The following is a 24,850-nucleotide window of genomic DNA, read 5'->3' on the forward strand; positions in this document are numbered from 1 at the left end:
CCCTTTTTGGGCTGTCTCCCGCCCAGCGCCCCCCGCCGCCCCCCGCGCCCGCCGCGCCCCGGGAGGGGCCCAGGCCCGGGGACCTCGGAGCCCGTGCCGGGCGGGGAGCGAGCCGGGCGCCCCGGCTGCCCGCGGGTCCCCTCCTGGCGCGGGGCCAGCCCACCGCCGCGGCTTCCTTTTATGGCCTGTGTGCGTGCGTGTGACAGCGGGCAGAGCCGGGGAAGACGGAGAGCCGGGAGAGAGGGGGAGAGACCGGGAGCCAGAGACAGAGGGAGACGCGCGGGGGAGGCACCGAGGCCAGAGACAGAGGCCAGAGACAGAGAGGCCAGAGCCAGAGGGAGACACACGGGAGAGGCACAGAGGCCAGAGACAGAGAGACATACGGGAGAGAAAGTGAGAGACGAGAGAAACAGAGAGAGTGATGAAAAAAGGCAGAACAGGACAGAAGGAAACGGTGATAGACACGGTGTCAGACATACAGGAGAGGGACAGACAGACGGGGACAGGAAGCGGTACTAAGAGGGAGAGAGACAGGGAGTGAAATCTTAGACCGCTTCTTCATTTGAGAGAATTTCTTGGGGTGGGAGGAACAATTGAAGGGAACTTGCAAGCGCGGGGTCGCACCCACTTTCTCGCCGGATCCTGACATGCACCTTGCATGTTACATAAGTATCACATTTATCACACACCCATTTTTCAGCTGCGGACACTGAGGTGCAGAGAAAGGAAATCACTTGCCTGAGGTCACGCAGCCAGCGAATTGCGGCACAGCCGGGGCCTGGAGTCACAATGGAGGGATTTTTTTTTTTTTTTGGCGTGTGGGTGGAGGTGGCGAGGGCAGGTTGGGAAAAGTAAAAACTTTCCCTTCCCGCACAGTTCCCAGCAGTCTTCCTGCCCTGCACTTTGCAAAGTTCAAAAAATCCCCTTTCCCCACCCTTCATGCAGCACGGCCGGCCCCCTTTCCAGACAGTGGGAGGCGAATAAAATGGGGAGCGGGGCGGGGAGGCGTCAACTCAGACCCACACTGTTCCCGCCATGGAGCGGAAGCGGTTAAAGCTGGAACTGACTCAGGGAAGAAATTCTCAAGCATCCCCTGTAGACGCTGGCCCTGACCCTTTTCCCTAGGAGCCGGAGTCTTGGCGACCGTCCCGGAGCCGACTCCGTACGCTTCGGCCGGGCGCGCCCTGGCCGGGAGCCCCGCGGGCCCCTGCGCCCCCACCCCGGGCGCGCCCCTCTCCGAGCGCCATCGCAGGTGCGCCCCAGGGCCCGGACCAACGCCGCGCTCCTCGGACCCTGCAGGGGGCGCTGCGGAGGGAGCAGCGCGGTGCCCTCCCGCACTCCGCCCCCCTCGGCCGCCTCCCCTTTCCCACATGCGGGCGGCCCCGGGTCTATAAAGAGAGGCTTCGGGGCGAGCAGGGAGATTTGGACGCCCCTGCCTGGGAGGTGTGCCAGATCTGAGCTCTCCATCCAGCTGCTTCTCCGCTGTCCCCCCAGTTGGAGATCTGTAAGTAGTGTGGTCCTGGGGTGTGTGGGGGGGTTGGGTGCGCGGGTTGAGGGTCCTACAGGGCATCCCACAGGGGCTTGGGAGCCGTGAGGTGTTTCTGTTGTCATCATCTTTAGGACTATGGTGAGGAGCGGGGCTTCAACATCTTCGCTTCTCTGCCCCATCATCGTAGATCTTCCCCAAACCAGCATGTCCCAGGGTATCACCTTGGGGGAACTTATTACAGATAACAACGCCTTGGCCCAATTCCAGTTACACTACAGTCTCCAGAAAAATTGCACTTAACAAAAAATGAGGAGTCCCAAAGGTTCTTGTGATGAGGCACAACCCGGGGATGTGCTCCCTTAGAAATCTCAAGAGGTCCAGCTTTGACAGGCTCCTAACTTTTATTCTAGGCACAGAAAAAGGGCAGTTGAGCTGCACTGAAAAGTCATTTCCAGTCAGCTAGGAAGGCAAAGTAATGCTCCAAGTGGATTTGGAAGCTTTGCTTAGTTCTGCTGATAATGTGTTAAATCAGCTAAAAACACACGGACAGATGCTCTGCAGAAAGGGGAGTGTTTTTCATCAGTCTGGGGGATGTGCTTGTTGATAACCCTGGAGAGATAAGGCTGGTTATGATCCAGTTCAGTTAATATAACCCAGTTTTCTTCCAGACCCCCCTCCCCAAACGTTTGAAAATCTCATCCACATTGACCCCAGGGGCCTCAAATACCCAGACACAGTGCCGAGGTCTGCATTTGCCCCCAAGACCTGCAGGTGCCTTAGGTAAAATTGCACTGGGACTTCCTACAGAGCAGCCAGTAAAATGTTACCCTCATGCGCTGCAAAGTGAAAAAAGTGAGAGAAAATGTGGCTACTCCTGCTGTAAATCTTCCCCTGCACAGAGAGCCGCTGGGGGTTTTGCTGCTTGAGGAAAGGCACCATTCAAAGCCCTACTACTTATCAAGAAGTGAAAGAAAATATTTAGAAACCCAAGACAGGGAGTGTTTATTACAGTATTAAGAACTGATAGATTAAAATGCAAACCGGCCAGGGTTCGGGAAGGCAGGCTGACTGTTGGGAAACTGCTTTGCAAAGTTTTGTTTTGTTCGGTGCAACGTTCTTGATTTGTTGGGTTTTCTTAAAGGTACCATTTTAGAATTTTTTACATAGAGGGAGCTTGAAGATGCTGAACTGAAAGTCATTAGATGGCAGTGTGTAAAATAGGATATTGAATATCTGTGGAAGGAAAAGCTGTCTTTTTTTTGGTGCTTTCCCATTGAGATAGCTACCATTGATGAAACACTTATGTACCAGGCACTGTAGCAGTGTTTGACTTAATTTATCTTGTTTAATCACTGAAACAACCTTTTAAGGGAGGCATTATAATACCTGTTTAGTATACTAGGCAGCTGAGGCTCAGAGAGGTTAAGTAACTTGCCCAGAGTCACACAACTAGCAAGTGGTATAACCCATTTCTGGGTCTGTCTGATGCCAAGCCTGTATACCCTTGACGCCACTATCTTTTTTCTTTACCATGAACAAAAACTCTTTGTTGGAGTCAGGTTTCTGGTGGGACCAAATGCTTGCAGAAAGGCAAGTGTTTATCATCTTCTCTTTGAAACAAACATAAACTGACCTTTTGTGAATTTAAAAGAAAATGCAGTTTGTCCCCTGGTGCTGTGGGAATCTAGTTGGCCCCATACCCTTAGGTGGGCTGCCATCCTGAGTCCAAATGTGAACTAGCTGGACCTTCCTCGAGAAGCTTCTGGGCCTCGTCCTGTAAACACCATGTTTTTTATTATCATGTCTGAAATAGACGTGTTATTCCGTACAAGGTATTTGTTATGGATTTGCTATCGTTACTTTTCTGTGTGAGGGCTGAGATTGAGGCAAACATGCCCATTTATGGTAGTGTTTTCTGCGAGGCCATCCCCGGCCCCCTCACAAATTAGCCTTGTATTCCAGCTCTGTTGGTCATGACTCCGGGGACTTCTCTGCCCTCGACCTTCCTATTCAGGAACCAGTGGAGGAGCCCGGAGGAAAAGACACTCAGGAGGAAAGGGGGATTGCCTTTTCCTACTCCCTCTGATTTGAAAGTTTTCTTTTTTGGGTGAGAAAGTTGTCTCCTCCTTCCCTCAGTAAGTGGAATCCAAACAGGTGGATTTTATGCTGTAGGCACAACCATGTAGTTCTCAAATCAGATATCTGTTAGATTTTTCTGGAAAACCAAGTCCAATTGTAAATCCATTGGAATCCTAGAATGTCATAAGCACATTTAGAAATCGTCCGCATTGGCCTTCCCAAACCTCAGTTTTCCCATCTGTAAAATGGGGCTAATGAGAAGAGCTAACGTTAGTTGAGCACTTTGGCCAGACAACATGCCCTTTGTGGGCATCATCTTCCTAAATCTTCACAGCAACCCTTTGGAGCAGATGCTATTATTGTTGGCCCTGTTTTACAAAAGTGGAGTTCGAATAACATGCTCAAGATAACTTGACTAGCCAATGAGGAAGACAGCATTCTACGAAGCCAGCTCTATCACACTCCGGAGCCTAAGGGCTTACCGTGTTGGGACGATGAAATGGGTTAATGACTATGAAGGGCTTAGCACAGTGCCTGGCCCCTGGTAAACTTCAGTGGGTGGTTATTTATAACATACGTGACCAGAGACCTTAAGGATCTTGCTCAGTGTGGCACGGCTGGTACTTGACAGAACCAGGAAGCCTATCGTGTGGCCTTTCCGTAAAGGAGAAACGTGTCTCTAATTTTCTTTTCGTGTAATCCCTTTTTATAAACCCAATTCCTATTTGGGCTAAAGGTGGTGATTAGAATCTTCTTCTACTTGAATATAGCCACCACCTGACCTGTGTCAGGAACATTACAAATTCTGGCTATATTGGCCCATTTGTGATTCCTTTAGGGTCGCGATGGCATCTTTAAGAGCTCACCTGTGAGATGGAGGAAGCTGTCTGGCCTTCACAGTGGCTCTTTTGCTCCCTAGGGTCTCCTCCCTCCACCCTGACCTTTAAACACATTTAACCACGGCCACACGATGGAGCAAAGGCTGAGTTGGGAGAAGGCCAAGCAGGAATTTGAAGGATCAGATGATGGAGGAAGAAGCTAGTGCTGCCCATTGTTCCTGCAGGGGGAAGTTGAGTACCTCTCACTTGCATCAGCGATTCAGGGGCCCAGGAGGAACAGCCTCCATCGAAGTCCCTAAGAAAGGGCCGTAGGACTCGCCTCCTGCTCAGTAATGCAGGCTTGAATTTGCCATGTTGACTGTACCTGGTCCTCCCCTCAGCCGGTGACGCATGCTGTGAATGATGCAGAATCTCAGAAGGGGACCACTGGGGTCATTGTAGCCATTCCCCGGTCTCCGGGTAGAATGCCTCTCTGCCTGCTCCCTTCCCCAACCCCCTCTCCACTCCTCTCGATCTCTAGATGTAATCATGGTTAATGAATTCTTGTGTATCATCTTTCCAAAACTTTTCTATGTCAGATCTTCCTTTTTCACACAAATACTGGCATTCTGTAAATTACAGGGTTTTTCCCCACATAATTACATATCTTCAACATCTTGCTATATTAGCACTTTTTGACGTTTTTCTGTTTTTTCGGCTGCATAATACTCTATTAAATGGAAGTATAAGCAGTTTACTGAAACAATCCCTTAGTGAGACATACCAGCTTTGATCCATCATTTCTTATCAACAAGACATCAGGGGACATCCTCGTGTATTTATTTTTATCTAATTGTATGAGTTTATCTGTAGGATAAATTCCCAGCCAGGCAGTTTCTAGGTTAAAAGGCAGGCACACTTAAAATGGATGGATATTGCTGAACGGTCATTTAAAGACATTGTACATTGAAACTTCTCACCGTCACATATGAGGCTGCACATTTATTTTAAGCTGTGCTGTGCCAAAGTTGTAAGATTCAAAACACAGGGGTCCAGAAATGACCAGTTCTCTCCATCCTAAATGCACCCTCTGTAGGGGCTCCCTTGCCTCTTGCTAATCAAGTTCTCCTGGTAGGGAGGAAACTGTAATTTAGCTTTACTAATGGATAGACGCCAGCCCTAGAGGTCTAGTGGTTAAGATTCAGTGCTCTCACTGCCGTGGCCGGGGTTCGTTTCCCGGTCAGGGAAGCACACCACCCGCCTGCCGGTTGTCATACTGTGATGGCTGCGTGTTGCTGTGATGCTGAAAGCTATGCCACTGGGATTTCAAATACCAGCAGGGTCACCAATGGGAGACATGTTTCAGCGGAGCTTCCAGACTAAGACAGACTAGGAAGAAGGACCTGGCCACCCACTTTTGAAAAAATTGGCCGTGAAAACCTACGAATAGCAGCAGAGCATTGTCTGATAGAGTGCCGGAAGGTGAAAGCATGGCATAGAAAGACCGGGCAGGGTTCCGCTCTGCTGTCTACAGGGTCCTAGGAGTTGGAATCCATGGGGCGACACTAACACAGTTCGTAGAACTTCCCTCTGGAGTTACTTTAAAAACAATTAGTATTCGAATGAGTTAGGCAGATGTCATAAAGCGAGACGGAAGTGTCAGATTCACTGCTTGTCTTTGTCCTGTTGACGGAGGTCGGGAGTCCTTGGGACCATGCCCTTGGGAGGTGGGGGTGCGGTTGGTGGGGCGCAGCCAGGGGCCAGGCCACGCAGCAAGGAAGAGATTTTCTGCTAAGAGTGAATTGGGCGTCAGGCAGACCTAGGTTCAAATCCTGGCTCCAACTTCTATAAGCGAAGGCCTTTAGTTTAGTGGCCTTTTCAGGACCTCGGTAGTCTCAGCAGAAAAATAGGAGTAATAGATGATGCCCGCCTCGCCAAATGCTTATGAGACGTAGTGAGATGGGTGTATAATAAATTGCCTGGCCTGATGCCCCATGAATAGAAGGGGCCTAGGAACGATAGCAGCTATTACTAGTAACAGATTTAGAGTCCTGATTGCCTTGTGGGGACAGTGTGGGGCCTGGAGAACTGGTGCCTCTGGGGTGCCCAGTCCTCTCCCTGCTTCCCTCTGCACATCTCGCCCCTCCCCACCCCTGGCCAAGGCCTTGAACGAGTTCTCCGCTGCAGAGGTCCTCCCAGCTGGCGAGGAGTGCTCTGGATCAGGCGCAGAGGGCTTTCATTTCGCCTGCAGGGCGTTTAAAATGTGCAATGATCTAACTTTGCGGGGGCGGTATTTTGTATCTAAATTCAGTCTTCTGGTTCTGTGGAAAATCCGGCAGTGCAGGGCCCAATTCTTAATAGGTGACACCAGCCGGAGTGGAGCTGCCACCCTCTCTGGTTAAGGATGAGAGAGCTCTGCCCAGCCATCTCCGGCCTGCGTCACTCTGTATTGCTCCCCTGACCCCGGGGGCATTTGGATCTGTGCCCCAAATCTTGAACCAGCAGCTTGGCAGTAAAACCCTGCGGGAAGCTGTTGCCCAGACCTGATGATGTGCAAATCCTACACTCTTTGGGCTCTGGGGCATTTTATTCATTTTTCCAGAAGGAGCGAGACCTTTCACCCCTGAGTTCCTCTGGGGAAAATAAAACTGACGCTAAAACCAGCTAAAGCAGCTGAGCATTCTCCATGGGTCCGATTTCACCCCTTTGATCTGGAATCACAGATATCATCAAATGTTAGAGCCAGGCCAGCCCACAATTTTTTTTCCCCCAAATGAAAAACGCAAGGCCCAGAGAGGGAGAGTGACTTGCCCAGAGTTGCCCAGTGAGCTCGGAGCAGAGCTGGGACTTGTAACCCTGTGGTCTCACAGGGGTGATGAACAGCTTGTTTGTGCTCAAAGAATGAACCGTGGATTGTTGGTTAGGAAGCCAGGACTGTGTACAGGACTGACACACTCAGCTGTGTTGAACATTGCTAATGCCAATAGCGATAGAGTCCTTTGCTTTTACCAAAATGTTCGAGAACAGCCCTTGATCCTAAAGTGTACTTAGTATCCATCAGGCCTGTGTGATAATCCCGAAGATGTCCTTCCAGCCCTGGGAGCTGGTGCAGGACGCTGGACGTGGGGGAGGGTGGGAGAGGAAGGAACAAGGTGGGTGGGGAGTCTCCTTGAGGTTGGCCGTCTGGGCGTCTGTCTCTTGTCTGATCTGTGCTCACACTTCACCCGTGTGACCCTCTGCAGGTGGCCTTCCAGGCTGGTGTCGACTAAGTAACAACCATCCTCAGTTTTAAGCGAGCCCTTGTTCTCATTCTAAAGCAGTGGGTCTCCCTGGGGACAGTTTTGCCCCCAGGGGACATCTGGCAACGTCTGGCGACATTTTGGTTGTCATGATTCAGGGAGGGTGTGCTACTAGCATCTAGTGGGTGGAGACCAGAGATGCTGCTAAGCGCCCTACAATGCACAGGACAGCTCCCTCGCAGCAAGGAATTATGCAGCCCCAAAGGTCCAGCCAAGGCTGAGACGCCCTGCTCCGAGCGGAGGCCCACAGCAGGAGCAGCAGACTGTCGCTTCATTCAGACACGGAGAGCTCTGTCACTGGGGCTGTGCTCCCTGATGGCTGCTGCAATTTTGCAGGCTGCTGTTTGTTCCTCCCTGTGCTCACCTAATGCCTGACAGGACATTTTGCCTGATTGTCCACCTCCCCACATTCTGAAAACTCAAGGCTCTGGGTGCAGGCTGGGGCAAGTCCTATAACAATAAAACCAACTTATCCGGAGCCTTCATGTTGCCAAGACTGATTCCGGGTGTGTCCCGTGCCTGCCTGTATTTCCTTTGGGCCTCAGTTTCTCTGCCTGTTTCAGAGAAGGTGAACAAAGCAGAAAAGACCACTTAGAAAATATGTTGTTATTCAGATGCCACCATAACTAGCTGTGCCATGCTGGGCAAGTTACTTGACCTCTCTGTGCCTCAGTTTCCTCATCTGTAAACTAGAGGTAATGGTGCCTCTCATAGCGTTTTTGAGGGGAATAAATGAGATAATAGGGCCGACCCCGTGGCTTAGTGGTTAAGTGCGCGCGCTCTGCTACTGGCAGCCCGGGTTCGGATCCCGGGCGCGCACCGACGCACCGCTTCTCTGTGCATGCTGAGGCCGCGTCCCACATACAGCAACTAGAAGGATGTGCAACTATGACATACAACTATCTACTGGGGCTTTGGGGAAAAAAAAAGAGGAGGATTGGCAATAGATGTTAGCTCAGAGCCGGTCTTCCTCAGCAAAAAGAGGAAGATTAGCACGGATGTTAGCTCAGGGCTGATCTCCCTCACACACACACACACACACACACACACACACACACGAAAAAAAAAAAGAGATAATAGCTGGCACTCGGTCAGATTTAGCAGCTATGGTTTTACCAGTATTAGTACAGTCATGTGTTGCTTAACGAGGGGGATGTGTTCTGAGAAATGTGTCGTTAGGTGATTCCATCGTCGTGCGAGCATCGTAGAGTGTACTCACACAAACCTAGATGGTAGAGCCCACTACACAGCCAGGCTCTATGGTACTAATCTTATGGGACCACCGTCATATAGGCTGTGTGTTGTTGACCGAAACACTGTTATGCAGCTCATGACTGTATTATTAATTTGCTAGGTTCACTGAATTTTCTCAAGGGCAAAGCTGTGGGATTTCACCAGTGGTTAATGGCAAAAGAGGTCTGCAGCCAAATGTTGTTTTCAGGAGCCCTGGGTTCAGAGGAGCGAGCTAGCTTTCGCATTTCAGGACCTGCCAGGACCTGGGACGTCCTGATGGGTGTCCTGCCTCCCCAGGAGGGGGAGGGAACGTGTAGCACTTTTCAGACGGATTTGAGCACAGAACTGTTTTTGAAGAGTGTCTCGACCTCCCCGAATCCCACCCCACCGCCACCGCAAATATTTCAAGGGATCAGGGTTCCGAGGAGCACACTCTAGGAAACGCCATTCTAGGATGAAGCCAAGCTGCTCTTCCCATCGCCTCTGTCTCTTGACCAAAGCAGAGGTCACACGTTGTCAACTGTCAGAGACGTCAAAGCAGTGGAAAGTCAGCCAGCTTCTCTCTCATTCCTTGGACAGAGACGGACGCTTTGCACTTGGTCTTGTTTGTGTTCTTGATCCTAGATTAGACGGGGTTCCTGGCAATGGGGATTCCTGTGTCCTTTTCTTTTCCTGTTGGATTTTTTGACATTTTTCTGACTTTTAAGGCATCGCAGTTAGAAAGAGCCCACTGAGTTGTCATGATGCTCGGAACAAATACTTCTCCCCGCCCTCTTGAGTATAACTGGCTACCATTTAAAAACTTTTCATTGATTACACAATAATATAAACGTACTTAACACTACTGAACTGCACAATTAAATGGTTAAGGTGGTAAATTGTATGTTTTGTGTATTTTACTATAGTTAGATAAAAAGAAAAAAGAAACCAAAATTTTTCATGAAAGTGTACTTTATATCAGAAAAGTACACACGCCTGTGGGTGTGCAGTTTGATGAATTTTCACAAAGCGAACACACCGTGTACCTGGCACTCGGATGAAGATGCAGAACGTCAGCCCACAAGCCCCCCTCATGTCCTACCCTTCCAGTTACGACGTCTGACTTCTGTCACTGTAGGTTAGTTTTGCCTGGTTTTGAACCTCATGTAAACAGAGTCACACGGTGTGTCCGTGTTGTGTCTGCTGTCTTAGTGATACTCAAGTGTGTTAGTGAGGTTCGCTGTTATTGTGGCATGGAGTTATAGTTCAGTTAATCTGATTTGGGTTCCGTTTTGAATGTTTAAAGGATCGGTTCATTTATTGCAAATACTCCTCTGGGCTTCCGACAAGCCCATCAGGGCTTATGTGGGAGGCAGAGGAGCACAGGCTCTGGAATCGGACCTGGGTTCAGAGCCCAGCTCTGCCTCTTTTTAGCTGTGTGACCTCAGGCAGATTCCTTCACCTCTCTGAGCCTCAGTTTCCATGTCTGTAATGTGGAGCTGACTCTGAAACCCAACTCCTAAGGCTGTGGTAACGTTGCTTGATGATCCTGCGTGTGAAGGATTTAGCCCAGGGCCTGTAAGGGGTCCATGAGTGTTAATTATCACTGGCGGTGAGCAGAAAACTCGGCCCTGGGTATGACAGGCCAAATGGGAGAGGGTGCGATATTGACAATGCTTACCAGTATAAGATAGTTTTATATATTTTATATAGTAATATTTTTCCTTTGAAGGAAAATATCAAACATGCAGAAGTAGACAGGACAGCATACACCCCTGCAGGAACCCCATCACTCAGCTTCAGCAGTTAACACTGGAGCCGATTCGCTTTCCTCTCCACCCCCAATCCTTTCCTCCCTGCCCTGATTATTTTGAGATAAACCCCAGGTTCATCATTTCATCTGTAAATACCTCCCTGTGTCTCTAAAAGGAAAGGAGCCTCTAAATAAATGAAGTCACGGTACCGTCTTCACACCAAAGAATTTAGCAAATTCCCTAATATAAAATATATCGAGTCAGCGTTTAAATTTCCCTGATTATCTCATAACTTTTTCTTTTTGGAGAGATTGTCAACTAAAATTTTATTTTTTCTTACAATTGCATTCAGTTTCTCAAAGGTTTCCTTTTAAGGGATGGCTTTTAAAAAATGCAAACTCGACCCTTGTTTCTGGTTCACCGGGTATGTGTGTGCGTGTTGGGGTGAGGGCAAGTTCTTTCCCGGCCTCTATCTGTGTTTGCCTATTATTGTACCTCTTAGACTTTTTCATTATGACAATTTTCAAACACATACACAAGTAGAGAGAGCACCGTGACACCCCCAGGTACTGTCACTCGACTTGGATGATTATCAACACCTGAGGCCTCCCGTTTCTCTCGTGTGTCTTGAAGTCCCTTCTGATCTACAGGTTCCCTCCTTGTTTTTTTTCTTTGTTAAAGAAACTGGGTCCTTTGTCCTGTGCTTTCCCACCTTGTGGGCTTGGGTGCATGCCCGTGACACGGTTCAGCGAGTTCCCCGTGCCCTGAATTTCCTGTAAACAGTGTTAGATCCAGAGGCTTCGTCAGCTCCAGTCCCCCACCCCACCCCCTGTTCCTTTTTGTAAGAATATTTCGTTGGTGGTGATGGCACTTCCTAGGGCATCCCATCTGGAGACACAGAACGTCTGATCGACTCTTTCTTTTTGCGACGTTAAGGTTAATGAGTAGGTTTAGGTGGTGCCAGCCTGATCCATCCATGTATGTGGATCCATCCATTATAAAGGTCTCTATCCGCTTTTCATCTAACACGGTGCATCTGAAAGTGTGGACCCCAGACCAGCATTCTCAGCATCACCTGGGAACTTGTTAGAAATGCGAATCCTTGGGCTCAGCCCAGACCTGCTGAGTGGGAAGCTCTGGGGGCGGGCCCAGCCGTCTGTGATTTCACAACCCTCAGGTGAAGCTGGTGTGCGAGGAAGTTTGAGAATCACCGTCTAAGCGTTTAGCAACTACAGAGAGTCGTTGCCAAGACTCAGTATTTTATTACGGGTTACAAAATTGCTACATTCTAGTTTTATTGTTTCTTCTATGTTTATTAGCTGGAATTCTCCCAAGGAGACGGGAGAGGTTTTAATAACAGAGTGGGGTTGGAGGATGATGATGTTGGGCTTGTTATGTCCCAAGCAAAATGCAATAACAATTTAAAAATGCAGGAAATGGGATTGTTAAACCTAGGACGTCGTGTGTTCTTTACCATTATTTTGTAATTGAATAGAGTTGACATTCTGCAATTCTTGATTTCACTTTTTTGAATAACTGAGGTGATTACGGTGTTCAGATTTAAGGAATGATTCGCTCAGTTCTCCATCTTTTTATAAAATGAGCTACTAGATCAGGTCTCCCAGGAGGAATAACCATCCCCTCTGAATAAATCAGCTTCTGGTTTTTATTACTGTCATTTTCAGCCCTGAAAGAGAAAAGTAGGTATTGGAGTATCTGCCCCTCTGAGTTTTGCGTCACAAAGTCTGTATTTCAGGAGTTGGCTGCTCAGCTCCAGGGGCCCATTCATGGGATGTGGGGGTGACTCCATCTCCAGGGGATTTGGGGCCCAAGAGTGGGGATTGTCTTGGTGAATTCAAAGGAGCTCGGAATTGTTTTCTGCTGAAGTAGGGGCATCAGCCACACAGTACGTCCTGGTGTCCGTGTATTCTAACTCAGCTGGCACCTTAGTTCTTTGGAGCATAGCAGCAGTGGATGGGGGAGGTGAGATGGGGCGCATTGGAGGAGCTGGGTGAGAACAAGTGTTACCAGGGCAGGACAGCTCCTGCAGGTACAGTAGGAGGGTCTGGAACAGGCCACTGGACAAGCCTGTATACAGCCTGTTGCCTCAGCACCTGCCTCATAGACACGTCTAGACAACAGGATGGACAGTCCATCATAAATGGGCTCCCTATGTTGAATGGACATCACTGACTTGAAATTTTATATAAAGATAGACTTCTCCTTGTCAACTACTTAGTGACCTTGAGGAGCAATTTGTATAGGAAAGGCAGAATCAATGTTGTGATTTTCCCCCTTTCTTTTCCAGTTTTTAAAATAATGGGTTGGTTCCCCGTCGTCTTACGACAAGGACCTGTGAATTTGTTTTTAATCATTATGAGCTCGTGGACTTAAACATATTCATCTTTCCATTCTTATAGTTATTTTTCTTACTGATGTTCAAATTATCCCATATTTGACCAGATAGAACTATAGTTTAATATGTTAGTATATAGTTTTCTAGACTTTAAGAAATGCATACACATACTTATAAAATTACAAGAAAGATTCTATTATAAATATTTTAATCAGCTTTATTGAGGTATGATCTATATATAATAAAACTCACCAGTTTTTTCAAAAATTCACTGATTTTAAGCATACAATGTATGTATTGACAAATGTATACAGTTGTGTAATCACCTCTGTAATCAGGATATAGAACATTTTCTATATCCTGATACAGAAGTTCCTTTGTGCCTCTTGATGGTCACTTCCCTTCCCCGCCCTGGCAACTACTGATCTGCTTTCTGTCACCGTAGTTTTGGCTTTTCTAGACTTCCTTATCAGTGGAATGATAGAGCATGGCGTCTTTTGGGCCTGGCTTCTTTCCCTTAGCATAGTGATTGTGAGATTTGTGTATTTTATTGTGTGGTTTGTTCCTTTTTATTGCTCAGTATTCCATTTATACATATTTTAACTTATAAATATATCATGAATATTTCTGCATGGTCAACAATCACCTATTATCTGATCCATTGATATGAGATGTCCAGAAAAGATGAATCTATAGAGACAGATAGTAGATTAGTGGTGGCCGGGGGTTGGGGACAGGAGTGGGCAGTGACCGCAGACCAGCACAAGGGAACCCTTTTTAGGGTGATGGGAATGTTCCAAAATTGATCATAACGATAGATGCGCAACTCTGTAAATTTACTAAAAGTCATTGAATTGTACATTTACAATGAGTGAATTTTATGGCATGAAAGTGATACTTGAATAAATATGTTAAAAGGGGCAAATCTTTGTGTGGCATGAGTAAAAGTCCGCATCTTGAATTTTTGGTGGAATTATAGCATTCTGTTGAATGGGTCCCCACAATTGAATGAGGCCCTCGCTGAAGGACGCTTGGATTGCTTGCAGATTTTGCTGCCAAACAGCAGTGCAACCCACATTCTGGTACATCTGTTCGCACTTGTCTGTTTCCTTAGGCTAAATTCCTAGAAATGCTATTGCAGGTCAAGGGGCATGCATAGATTTTAAGGCTTTTCCATCCATAAAGGCGGTGTGTGCAGAGGCCCAGCCTCCACGCTCTTGTCTACTCTAGATATTATCAATGGCTTTCATCTTTAGGCAAGCTGATAGGTGAAAATCAACATGTCATTGCTTTCTCTTGGGTTTCTTAATTTACCAGGTTGAACATCTTTTTCTTATGTGTATTGGCTATTTGAAGGTCTTTGTAAAATTCTCTATTTTTTTGATCATGAATTAAAAAAAAATTATAGAACTACAAATACGATAAAAATACATAATAGAAAGTACATCCATGCTCATAGCAACACTATTCACGATAGCCAAACTGTGGAAGCAACCCCCGTGTCCATCAACAGATGACTGGATAAACAAAATGTGGTTCATTCATGCACTGGAATATTATTCAGCCTTTCAGAGGAAGGAAATGCTAACACATGTGACAACACGCATAAACCTTGAGGACATTATGCCAAGTGAAATAAGTCAGCCACAAAAAGACAAATACTATATGATTCCACTTATATAAGGTACTTAGAGCTGTTGGATTCGTAGAGACAGAAAGCAGAATGGTGGTTGCTAGGGGCTAGGGAAGGGGGAATGGGGAGTTGTTCAGTGGATATAGGGATGAAAAGAATTCTCGAAATGGATGGTGATGACAGTTGCACAACAGTGTGAATGTACTTCATATCACTAAACTATATACCTAAATGGTTCTTAAGAATAAGATAGTAAATTTTACATTATGTATATTTTGCCACAATAAAAAAATTGGGGGAAAAAACATAATAGAAAGTAAAAATCCCCTCGTAAGTGTACTCAATAAGTGCATATTTCTCCAATTATTTTGCCTATACGGATTCTAAATATTTTTAAATAAAAATGGGATATTATACCCACTGTTTATAATATCCCCTTTTATTTCATTTTTAAAAAGCTTTACTGAGATATAATTCACATACCATACAATTTATGCATTTAAATTGTACAATTCAATGGCTTTTAGCATATTTACAGAGTTGTGCATCCATCACTATAAAACATTCTAGAACATTTTCTTTACCCTCAGAAGCAACCCTGCACCCTTTAGCTGTCACCCTCTAATTCTCTCCCAGCCCCTGGGATCTATTAATCTACTTTCTGTCCCTGTGGTTCTGCCTATTCTGGACATTTTATATAAATGGAATCATATAATATGTGGCCCTTTGTGACTGGATTCTTTCACTTAGCATAGTGTTTTTAAGGTTCAACTGTGTTGCAGTATATATCAGTACTCCATTCCTTTTTATGGCTGAATAATATTCCACCGTATGGATATACTACATTTTATTTGTCCATTCCATCTGTTGATGGATACTTGGGTTATTTCCATATTTTGACTATTGTGAATAATGCTTCTAGGAACATTCGCATGCAAGTTTTTGTGTGGATGTATGTTTTCATTTCTCTTGGGTCTAGACCTAGGAATGGAGTTGCTGGATCATATGATAACTCTATGTTTAACCATTTGAGGACCCCTCCCCTTTTATTTTTACAGTAAGCAGCAAGATGTGGCTATCTTCCTATGTCAACACACACACACCTACTTCTTTTTTTTTTTTTAAAGATTTTATTTATTTACTTTTTTTCCCCTGAAAGCCCCAGTAGATAGTTGTATGTCATAGCTGCACATCCTTCCAGTCGCTGTACGTGGGACGCGGCCTCAGCATGGCCGGAGAAGCGGTGCGTCGCTGCGTGCCCGGGATCCGAACCCGGGCCGCCAGCAGCGGAGCGCACGCACCCAACCGCTAAGCCACGGGGCCAGCCCCCACAGACCTGCTTCTTGCTTCTCAACCCCTGGATAGTATTTCATTGTATGAAAGTAGCACGGTTACCTATCCATTGCCATGTTGATGGGCAGTAGGCAATGATACAGATCCTTTTCGGAAGGACAGCCTTTGAGTTGTTTCCATGTTTTGACAACATAAATAATACTGCAGGGAACATCCTTGTACTTGGCGGAATGCTTCTGCAGACTGCGTGCCTAGACGTGGCGAGGTGAGCGGTTTATCTGTCTTTAGGCCTCCGTTCTGGCCTGAGTCTGACCCTGTCGCCTTGTTCCACAGGGGACCAACCAGGCACCATGGCGCAGAAGAACCAACTCAGTGACGATGAGAAGTTCCTCTTTGTGGACAAAAACTTCATCAACAACCCAGTGGCCCAGGCCGACTGGGCTGCCAAGAGGCTGGTCTGGGTCCCTTCGGAAAAGCAGGGCTTCGAGGCGGCGAGCATCAAGGAGGAGAAGGGGGACGAGGTGATCGTGGAGCTGGTGGAGAACGGCAAGAAGGTCACGGTGGGCAAGGATGACATCCAGAAGATGAACCCGCCCAAGTTCTCCAAGGTGGAGGACATGGCGGAGCTGACGTGCCTCAACGAGGCCTCTGTGCTGCACAACCTGAGGGAGCGGTACTTCTCGGGCCTCATCTACGTGAGTGTCTGGGGGCAGCTGGCCCCGTCCTCCGGGCCTCCTGCACCCCTGAGGGAGGGCAGAGGTTGAGAGATGTGATCGGGGAGCAGGTTGGGAGGCCGCGTGGTGAGATGGAATCATTTTCTCCTGGGTTCGAATCTCAGTCCTGCCCTACCTAGTTCCGGGACGTTGAACAGGTTATTGCACCTCTTGAAGCCTCAGTTTTCCTACCTGTAAAATGGGAATAATCACCCTGTCCATATAAAGTAGGTGCAAAGATTCCATGTGATCAGATGTGCAGAGCGCCAAGGCGCGTGGTGAATACTCAATAGATTTCAGTGAAGGAGTTCCCTGCTCTTCCTCTGTCCTGGAAATAAAGAAGAGCTCGTAGCTCCTTGGGAAGGCTGGTCCATCCTGGCAGCCAGGTGGGAAGGAGACATGAGATCTGGCTGGGTTTTGTGGGGGCCTTCCCCATCGCAAACGGGAATGCCTAGGTTGGACCTGGACTCCTCTGGGTCGACTGTGCAGATTGGAGCAGACCAGAGCTGCACTGTCCAGTATGGTAGCCACCGGCCACCTGTGGCTAACTGAGTTTAGATGTAAATTAATTAAAAATCAATACTTCAAAATTCATTTCTTCAGTTGCACTGGCCGCATTTCCAGTGCTCAACAGCCACCTGTGGCTAGTGGCTGCTGTATTGACTTGTACAGAAATAGAACATTTCCATCCCTGCAGGAGGTTCTGGTGGACGGCCTGGCCTAGATGATGGGAAGGTGAGACTCTGGGTTGGCGCCCAGGTTCCTTGTGGGTTTGGGCCGACTCCCCAGAGCAAGAGGGACATAGGGAGCCCCCAATGCCACACCAGTGGGCAGGGGGTCCTCCAGTCACCCCTTCGTCTATCTTGCCTCTCAGAAGGGCGTGCTAATCCCTTGGGCAAGTTGCCTAATTTCTCTGAAATTTTGTTTCCTTCTCTTTAAAATGAATACAAGGGTAGAAGCAGCCTCACAGAGTGGGTTACTCTAAGAAAAAAAGCACTCGGCATGCCTCCTGGCACCTCATCAGCACTCAGAATGCTAGGTGTCATTATTGTGGGCTTTACGTTGTAATGATCCTTTTTGTTATTACTGGTTGGCTGTGCTTGGAGCCTCTGCAACCTTGTGGAAACAGGCACTTCCATCGTTATGCTTCTGGTCCTGCCCTGTACATTTTGTCACATGAAAATTACAGCAAGCCCCTTGTCATCTTTAAAAATGCCCTGCAGATTTTTTTCCTAATTAGGAAAATAAGGCACTTTCATTATAGAACATTTGGAAAATTCAAAAGAGCATAACAAACGCAAAAATCATCCTCCCCCAGAGATAACAGCTGATCAGATGTTGGTGTGTTCTTGATCTTTCTTTGTGAGAATGGTACACATTTATGTATTTAAAAGCCTCTGCACGTAGGCTAGTGTCCTGCTCTTTTTTCCCCCGTGTACAGGTCAAAGCTGAGCATTTCCACATCTCAGTCAGTAACCCCCAACATACCCTTTTAAGGGCTATGTAATTATCCCCTGGATGTGCCATAAATGATTATCCAGGGGCCGGCCCGGTAGCGCAAGTGGTTAAGTGCACGCGCTCCGCTGCGGCGGCCCGGGGTTCACGGGTTCGGATCCCGGGTGCACACCAAGGCACCGCTTGTCAGGCCATGCTGTGGTGGTGTCCCATATAAAGTGGAGGAAGATGGGCATAGATGTTAGCCCAGGGCCAGTCTTCCTCAGCAAAAAAAGAGGAGGATTGGCAGATGTTAGCACAGGGCTGATCTTCCTCACCAAAAAAAAAAAAAAAAAAAATTATCCATTTTTATTATGGATCGTTCAGAGGGCGTGGCAGTGGCTTCTTTTAAGAGCCAGAGGGGGACAGGAGAGCAACTCAATTAATAAAAACATCCTCTAATCTGGGTTCTGTGCTTTGACACACTTTATCTCATTTAATCCACACAGCATCCTCGTGTCCCATTTTAACAGGCGGGCAAGCTGAGACTCAGCGTGGTAAAGCCCATCCCTACTTCCCTAACTAAGCAGGGACAGTCCCGTTTTTCCGTGTCACTCATTGTATGGAAATAGTGTCAACCTGCGGCTGTCGGTACAGAACAGACATTAAGGACGCCAGTCCACAGGGAGCTGGGGAGACAATTGGCTGCTCCGGGACCAGGTCCCCCATCTAAGATGTGTCCTCTCCATCCGGGGAGGTCGAGGACGGGCCTGGGTATGAATCTCCCCTGAGGTCCTCTGGCACAGTGTTTGAGCCCAAAATAGAAATCAGGAAAAATGAGGGGCTTATGAGGGTCCCGAGACCCAGAATACCTTCTAACAGCAGATTAAAAAGTGAATCAAGCCTTCAAATTCCTGCTCTGCTTCTCCGGACAAATTAGATAAAAACCCCTTCAGCCTCGTGACCACGCGCCTACTCCTGTGTGGTCAATTTAATCACTTAAACAGAAACCGTTGTCTGCGACGGAGGAGATGGAGAAGGGCAGAGGAGGGAAGCAGTGCGGGCTACCCGCGCAGCGCGTGATCGCAGAGGTGGATGGCGGGCTGACGCTGAGGCCCCGGGTGAGCCCCACGTTGCCCTTGGTGATGAAGAGCACTTCCCCCTCCGTGCTGCAAGGCTCACCTCACACGCGCGCCTTTGCTTAGGTCCTGGCGGACATCTTGTCCTCTTGGATCTAGAGGAGTCTATGGAAGCCAGAGGGTCCCGTGTCCTTGTCTTAGAGATGCAGGTTCTTCCTGAGCTGCCGCAGATGTTCGTGGCACACGTGGGAGCGAACATCGTTCTGGTTCCTGGTCCAGCGTCCCTTGCTCTTCTAGATGCGGTCGTTGGCTGGGTTCTCTCTGCCTGGGGTTTTGCTGACCCCTTAGCAGTTGGCTCTGTCCCTGGTGTTTGGCTGGGGGATGGGACAAGGGTTTCAGGTGGAGGGAGCTCAATAAGGGGGTGGACCTTGCCGGTACTGGGTACTGTCCCAAGTCCTCCCTGGCCCATTTTGTCCTTTATGACATCAGCTCACATCCCACCCTGCAGATGAGGTGACTGAGGCAGAGAAGTGACATGACTTGCCTGGGAAGGGGGCCTGGATCAAACTCTGGCCCGTATATGTGACCTGGGCTCTCTTGCTTCCCTCTCTGCAGGGTGCTTAGAGTCATGGGACTCAGTCCTTGCCCCGAGGCTGCTTTGTAATTAAGGGGAAGAAGGAATATAAGACACACGTCTGCTAGATAAAGATATATGACAGATTCTGAAACGATGAATGGATAAAGAAAAGATGGTATATCCATACAATGGAGTATTATTCAGCCCTAAAAAAGAAGGAAATCCTGCTGTAGGCAACAACATGGATGAACCTGGAGGACATTATGCTAAATGGCTGAGGGAACTAAGCCAGTCACAGTAGGACAGATACTGCAGGATCCCATTTATATGAGGAATCTAAACTGGGCAAACTCAGAGAATCGGAGAGTGGAATGGGGGTTGCCAGGGGCTGGCAGAGGGGGACATGGGGAGTTGCTAATCAGTCAACATGCATCAAGTTTCAGTTAAGCAAGATGAATAAGTTCTAGAGATCTGCCATACAACATTGTCCCTATAGTTAAAATGCACTTAAAAATTAGTTAAACGGGTAGATCTCATGTTAAGTATTCTTACCAAAAAAAAATTTCCTAAAATGTGGGGTTCTAAACTTAGCACCTGTGAACGGGCAGTAGGGAATTTCTCAGCCTCCTGAGATTTAAGGAAAACTTTGTGCATATGTACATTTTTTCCGGGCAGAGGGTCTTAGCTTTCATTAGACTCTCAAAAGGGCCTCGTTACCTCCACAGCAACAATGATGGCAGCTACTATTCATTTAAAATTTACTATGTTATGAGTTTATACTAATACATTATTATTGGTACTCTTATTCTTTTTTTTATGTAAAGAAGATATAGTATTGTTTAGCCTCATTTTTGCGGATAAAGAAACTGGGACTTAGAAAAGTTAAATAACTTGATGAGAAACAGATGGGTCTCACCCCAGGCGGGCCAGCCCGTGGCCCAGTGCTTTAACTGCTATCTCATTTAATCCTTCCAGTGACCCTGTGAGACAGCGGCCATTACCCCATTTCATAGGCCAGGACACCAAGGCTCAGATGTGCTCAGATGTGCTCATCACTGGAAGGGGGTGGAGCTGGGGTTCAGACAAGGTCTGTGTGCCTCCAGGGCCGGAGTGACTACCTGTGATGGTAACGGGCCATAGCAGGAGGTGATGGGCGTGGGCTGGGCAGGAGGGGACGGTGCCATGTGTGCCAGTAGCTTTGAGTTGGACAGGCTTTAAGTGCATAGAAGGAAGGAATCTAAGTTTTTGTTATGATTTCTTGAACACCTGCAAGATGCTAAGCCAGAGATTGCAAGCTGTTGGCCCACAGTGAGTGATTTTTTAAAAAATTGAATTAATTTGATGTACCTCCTCACCCTAAAAAAGAAAAGAAAGAAAATCTCAGTTTCTGGAATTGCTTGAAAAAGCAGAGGACCTGGCACCCCTGGACCCAGGTTGCCAGGTAACAGTCTCCGTTACATGAGCTGTGTGCACTCTGTTTTTCCACAGGCCCCACCACTCCCTGTCGTCTCCCAGACCCTGGGGCTGAGTGTTGTTGGCCGTTGATCACCTCACTTATTTTTTTCCTCACACCTGGCGTGCTTCACTCATATCTTACCTGCTTGGTCCCTGTAGACAGTGGAACCTTCCATCCCCGTGCCAAGCCCCTGGGGTTGGGATCATGATCCAGAGCAAAGATGGATGGACCGTCTTATTCATTGGGTGTCCAAGCCCAAATTGCCCACTGATGGACCCCAAAGGACGTTTTCTTGTTCTGATTTCACTGTTCTGGGAAGACCAGGGGTAAGGAGAGGCCTTCCCTCCAGACTCCAGCAGGTGAGGATGTTTTCATCTTAGACACCTGGCCCAGTGATCTTAGCCTTCTCCAGAAGGAGCGTCTACACAGGGATGCTGGGAGCAGGCTGGGAGCAAAGGCCTTCTGGGTGCCAGAGGATCCTGGAGGGTGGAAAGAAACTACAGGTGCTCTGGGGCTTGGAAGGTGGAGAGAAAACACCACTGGAGGCCACCCTTTATTGAGCCCCGTGAACCAGCCGTTTAGAGCTCTCAAGTGGTTATTGCTTTAAAGAACCTCCCCAATAATACAAGGCTATCCATGCAAAGACCACAAGGGAAGATGTAAAAATAAGAAGCATACATCATGTCTGTGGCTTTTTCTTGTGTCTGTTCATAGCTATCTATCTAGTCAGCCTTAAAACATTTTTTGAATAGGTAATACATGCAAATATTATATAAAATAGTATATAAGGGTATTTAGAACTTTCATCCCCATTCCTCATCTTCCAGTTCCCCTCCTTAGAGAAACCGTGCTCCCCAGTTTCTTACGTAGCCTTCCAGGAATATTTTGTATACGCAGGCAAATATATGTATATTTGTATATGTGTATTTGTATACCTATACGCAGGCATATACATATATGTACACATATATATGTATTTTTTTCAACAGCAGTGTGCTGTCGTTATTGAGCCAATCCCTCACTGATGGACATTTAGGTTGTTTCTAGTCTCATTTGCCATTAAAATCAAGGCTGCGGCAAATCACTTTCTTGGTGGACTGTGTCTGTCCCTGGGATAGATATCCAGAAAGCCATGACATTGCACTACAAGCTGCTGAAGAAGGTTTGGTTCTCCAGCATTTTATAAATGGGAAGAGCTGGCTCAGGGGTTTGGCCACTTACACAAGTCATGCAGGTAATGAGGGCAAAGCTGAGGTTCCCCCGGGCCTGTGGGACTTAAAGCCTGAGTTCCTTGCACCGTCCCCCACTGTTCCTGGTTGCTGCTGGAGGCCGTGGGAGCGCCTCCCTGCTCAGGGCTCTGCGGCTGACCATATAAAGAGTCAGGGAAAAACTGGAGTCACTTCCTAATACGGTCACAAGAGGGAAACCCTGGGCCTGCGGCTGGGACCTGCTGGTGGCATGGGGCCCTGAGCTGCCATGGGAGGCGAGGATGTTTAAACCTCTGAACTTGACCAGCTGGAGAGGGGCTCTGGGGACGGGGAGGCAGAAACACCGCCAACTGCAAGTCGGCTGGGGCGGGTGAGGTTAACCGAGGTTGAACAGTGGAGATGGAACCTCTGGATTCTGAAGCCCAGCCGCCCTGGTTGGGGCATGCTGCTGCCTGCCCGGTTCTTCTCGGGTTGTTGTGCCCTGGAAAGGCTTGCTCAACTGAACAGAGATTCAGATCTGCCTCGAGGCGTGGATTAAGTGCTTGCTGTGTGCATAGCACGGAAAGTGTCCTAGCAAAGAGGAAGAAAGTAATGGTTCTCCTCCAGAAGCTGGTGATGGAGTTGGGAGGGCTGTGCATTGCTTCCTTCCTTCTTTTATTCAGCAAATATTTACTGAGTGAATGCCACGTGCCTGGCTCTGTGCTGGGTGCTGGAGATGCGATGGTGTGCAGCTTGCAGTCCAGGAGGTAACACTGAGGCTGAGCCCAGAGAGAGGAGAGACAAAGGCTCTGGGAAAACTGGGGAAAGGTGTTCCAGGTCGAGGGAACAGCACATGTGAAGGTTCCAAGGTGGCAAGGTTTTCATCATCATGAAACAGAGGTGCATGGTATAGTGACTAATGTTTATCGAGCACCTACTATATACCAGGCACCGTGCTAAATGCTTCAACTGTGTTATCTCACAGCGAACCTATGAAGGAGCTTCTATTACAGCCCCATCATTTTGCAGATGAGGGTAACTGAGGCTCAGAGAGGTTAAGTGACTTGCCCAGGGTCACACAGCCAGGAAGTTGCAGAATGAAGGTTCAAACCTAAGTCCCCGGTGCTCAGTTCTGTACCCTCAACCACTGCCCTTTACTGCCTCCAGGTTAAGGACTTGGGGGAGTGGTTTGGGCTGTAAATGACACCCACATTCTAAAAAGGGCAGGACAGTTGGCAGTGGCATGGCCCTGGGAGGAGTTGGGGGTGGAGTTGAGACCTGAAGGACATGTAGGGGTTGGTTGGCCTTCATTGAAACAATTGCTCATTTCTTGGGCGCTTACTCTATGGGAGGCCCCGTGTTGGGGACCAGGACACACAGCCCCGCCCTGGAACAGCTTTGCCACCCACTCAACAAACGTCTCCTGAGCATCTACTGTATGCCGGCCTGTGCAAGGCCCCGGTCACGGAGACGAGGGAAGCACTGCCTCTGCTCCAGGGAAGCTTTGTAATTAACTTACCCCTCAGGCATTCATTTAGCAAGCATTTAGTGAGCGCCTACTGTGTGCCAAGGCTCATGCAGGCCTGAAGAGGAGGAAGAGGGGCTCTCCACCCTTAGGGCTCTTGCAGCTGGCATTGGCAGGATGGGTGGGAGGGGGCTCCAGGCAGACAGTGAGCACATCAGGCTGGGTGCAGGTCCTGCCCCGCATACCTCTGTGGGAGCCTCATCCTCCCGCCATTGCTCTCTCCTCCCGTAGGGTCCAGCAATACCAGACTGCGTGTAGTTCACCCGTGCGCCCCGCATCCCAGTTTTCTGCCTCTCGGTCTTTGCCCTGCTGCCTTCTAGGCCCCTGCTACCTCCGGAGCTAGTTAACACCCTCTGTCTGTTAAGACTCGGAGCAGCGAGCTCCCGCCCCTGGAAGTCTCCCTGACCACCGCCATGTGGGTTAGGGCCATGCCTTCCCCTCTGGCTCCATCCTTGTTCTTATGATGTTATTGTCAAATGTCCTTGTCCCCCTTCTGGTCTGTGAGCTCTTTGAAGGTAGGAGCTCTCATTGGTTGATTGAACTCCAACGTCTAGCACAGACCTGGTATACAGTAGGTGCTCAATAAACAGCTGATGACTGTTTAGACAGGCCTTATGTTGACCTCAGTCCTGCTCTTCTTAGGGGAATAGGGAGAACCTGGGGGATTATTTCCTCCTTCCGCCACCAATCCTGTACCTTTTGAAGCACGTCTTTCTCCCCCCAACCCGGACCGGTCACACGTCATTGTCCCCTAGCGGATTGAGGACCCTCCCACTCTCCAGTCAGCTGCAACCCTTGACTGAATGGCCTTTGAGGGTGGGGCCTTGTGTATTTTGGTCTTCTACTACAGCCCAGCACATTGCACAATGCCTAGGACATACACACTGAATGAGTGAGTGAGTGAATGAATGAATGAGTGAGTCAATGAATGAGTGAGTCAATGAAT

General features: G+C 48.2%; 1 protein-coding gene across 1 annotated transcript in view; it reads left to right on the plus strand.

Moving 5' to 3' along the window:
* The first annotated feature begins 1,449 nt into the window (after positions 1-1,449).
* The window catches only part of MYH11 (myosin heavy chain 11), a 123,520-nt gene continuing 100,119 nt past the window's right edge, over positions 1,450-24,850 (plus strand). Inside the window, exons 1-2 of the mRNA XM_058569970.1 lie at positions 1,450-1,504; positions 16,267-16,628. Coding sequence (XP_058425953.1) covers positions 16,284-16,628 — 345 coding nt within the window. The 5' untranslated portion in view covers positions 1,450-1,504; positions 16,267-16,283. The remainder of the gene's footprint in view (positions 1,505-16,266; positions 16,629-24,850) is intronic.

This window comes from Diceros bicornis, chromosome 26 (genome assembly GCF_020826845.1).
Source record: "Diceros bicornis minor isolate mBicDic1 chromosome 26, mDicBic1.mat.cur, whole genome shotgun sequence".
In the NCBI taxonomy this organism is placed as follows: Eukaryota; Metazoa; Chordata; class Mammalia; order Perissodactyla; family Rhinocerotidae; genus Diceros; species Diceros bicornis.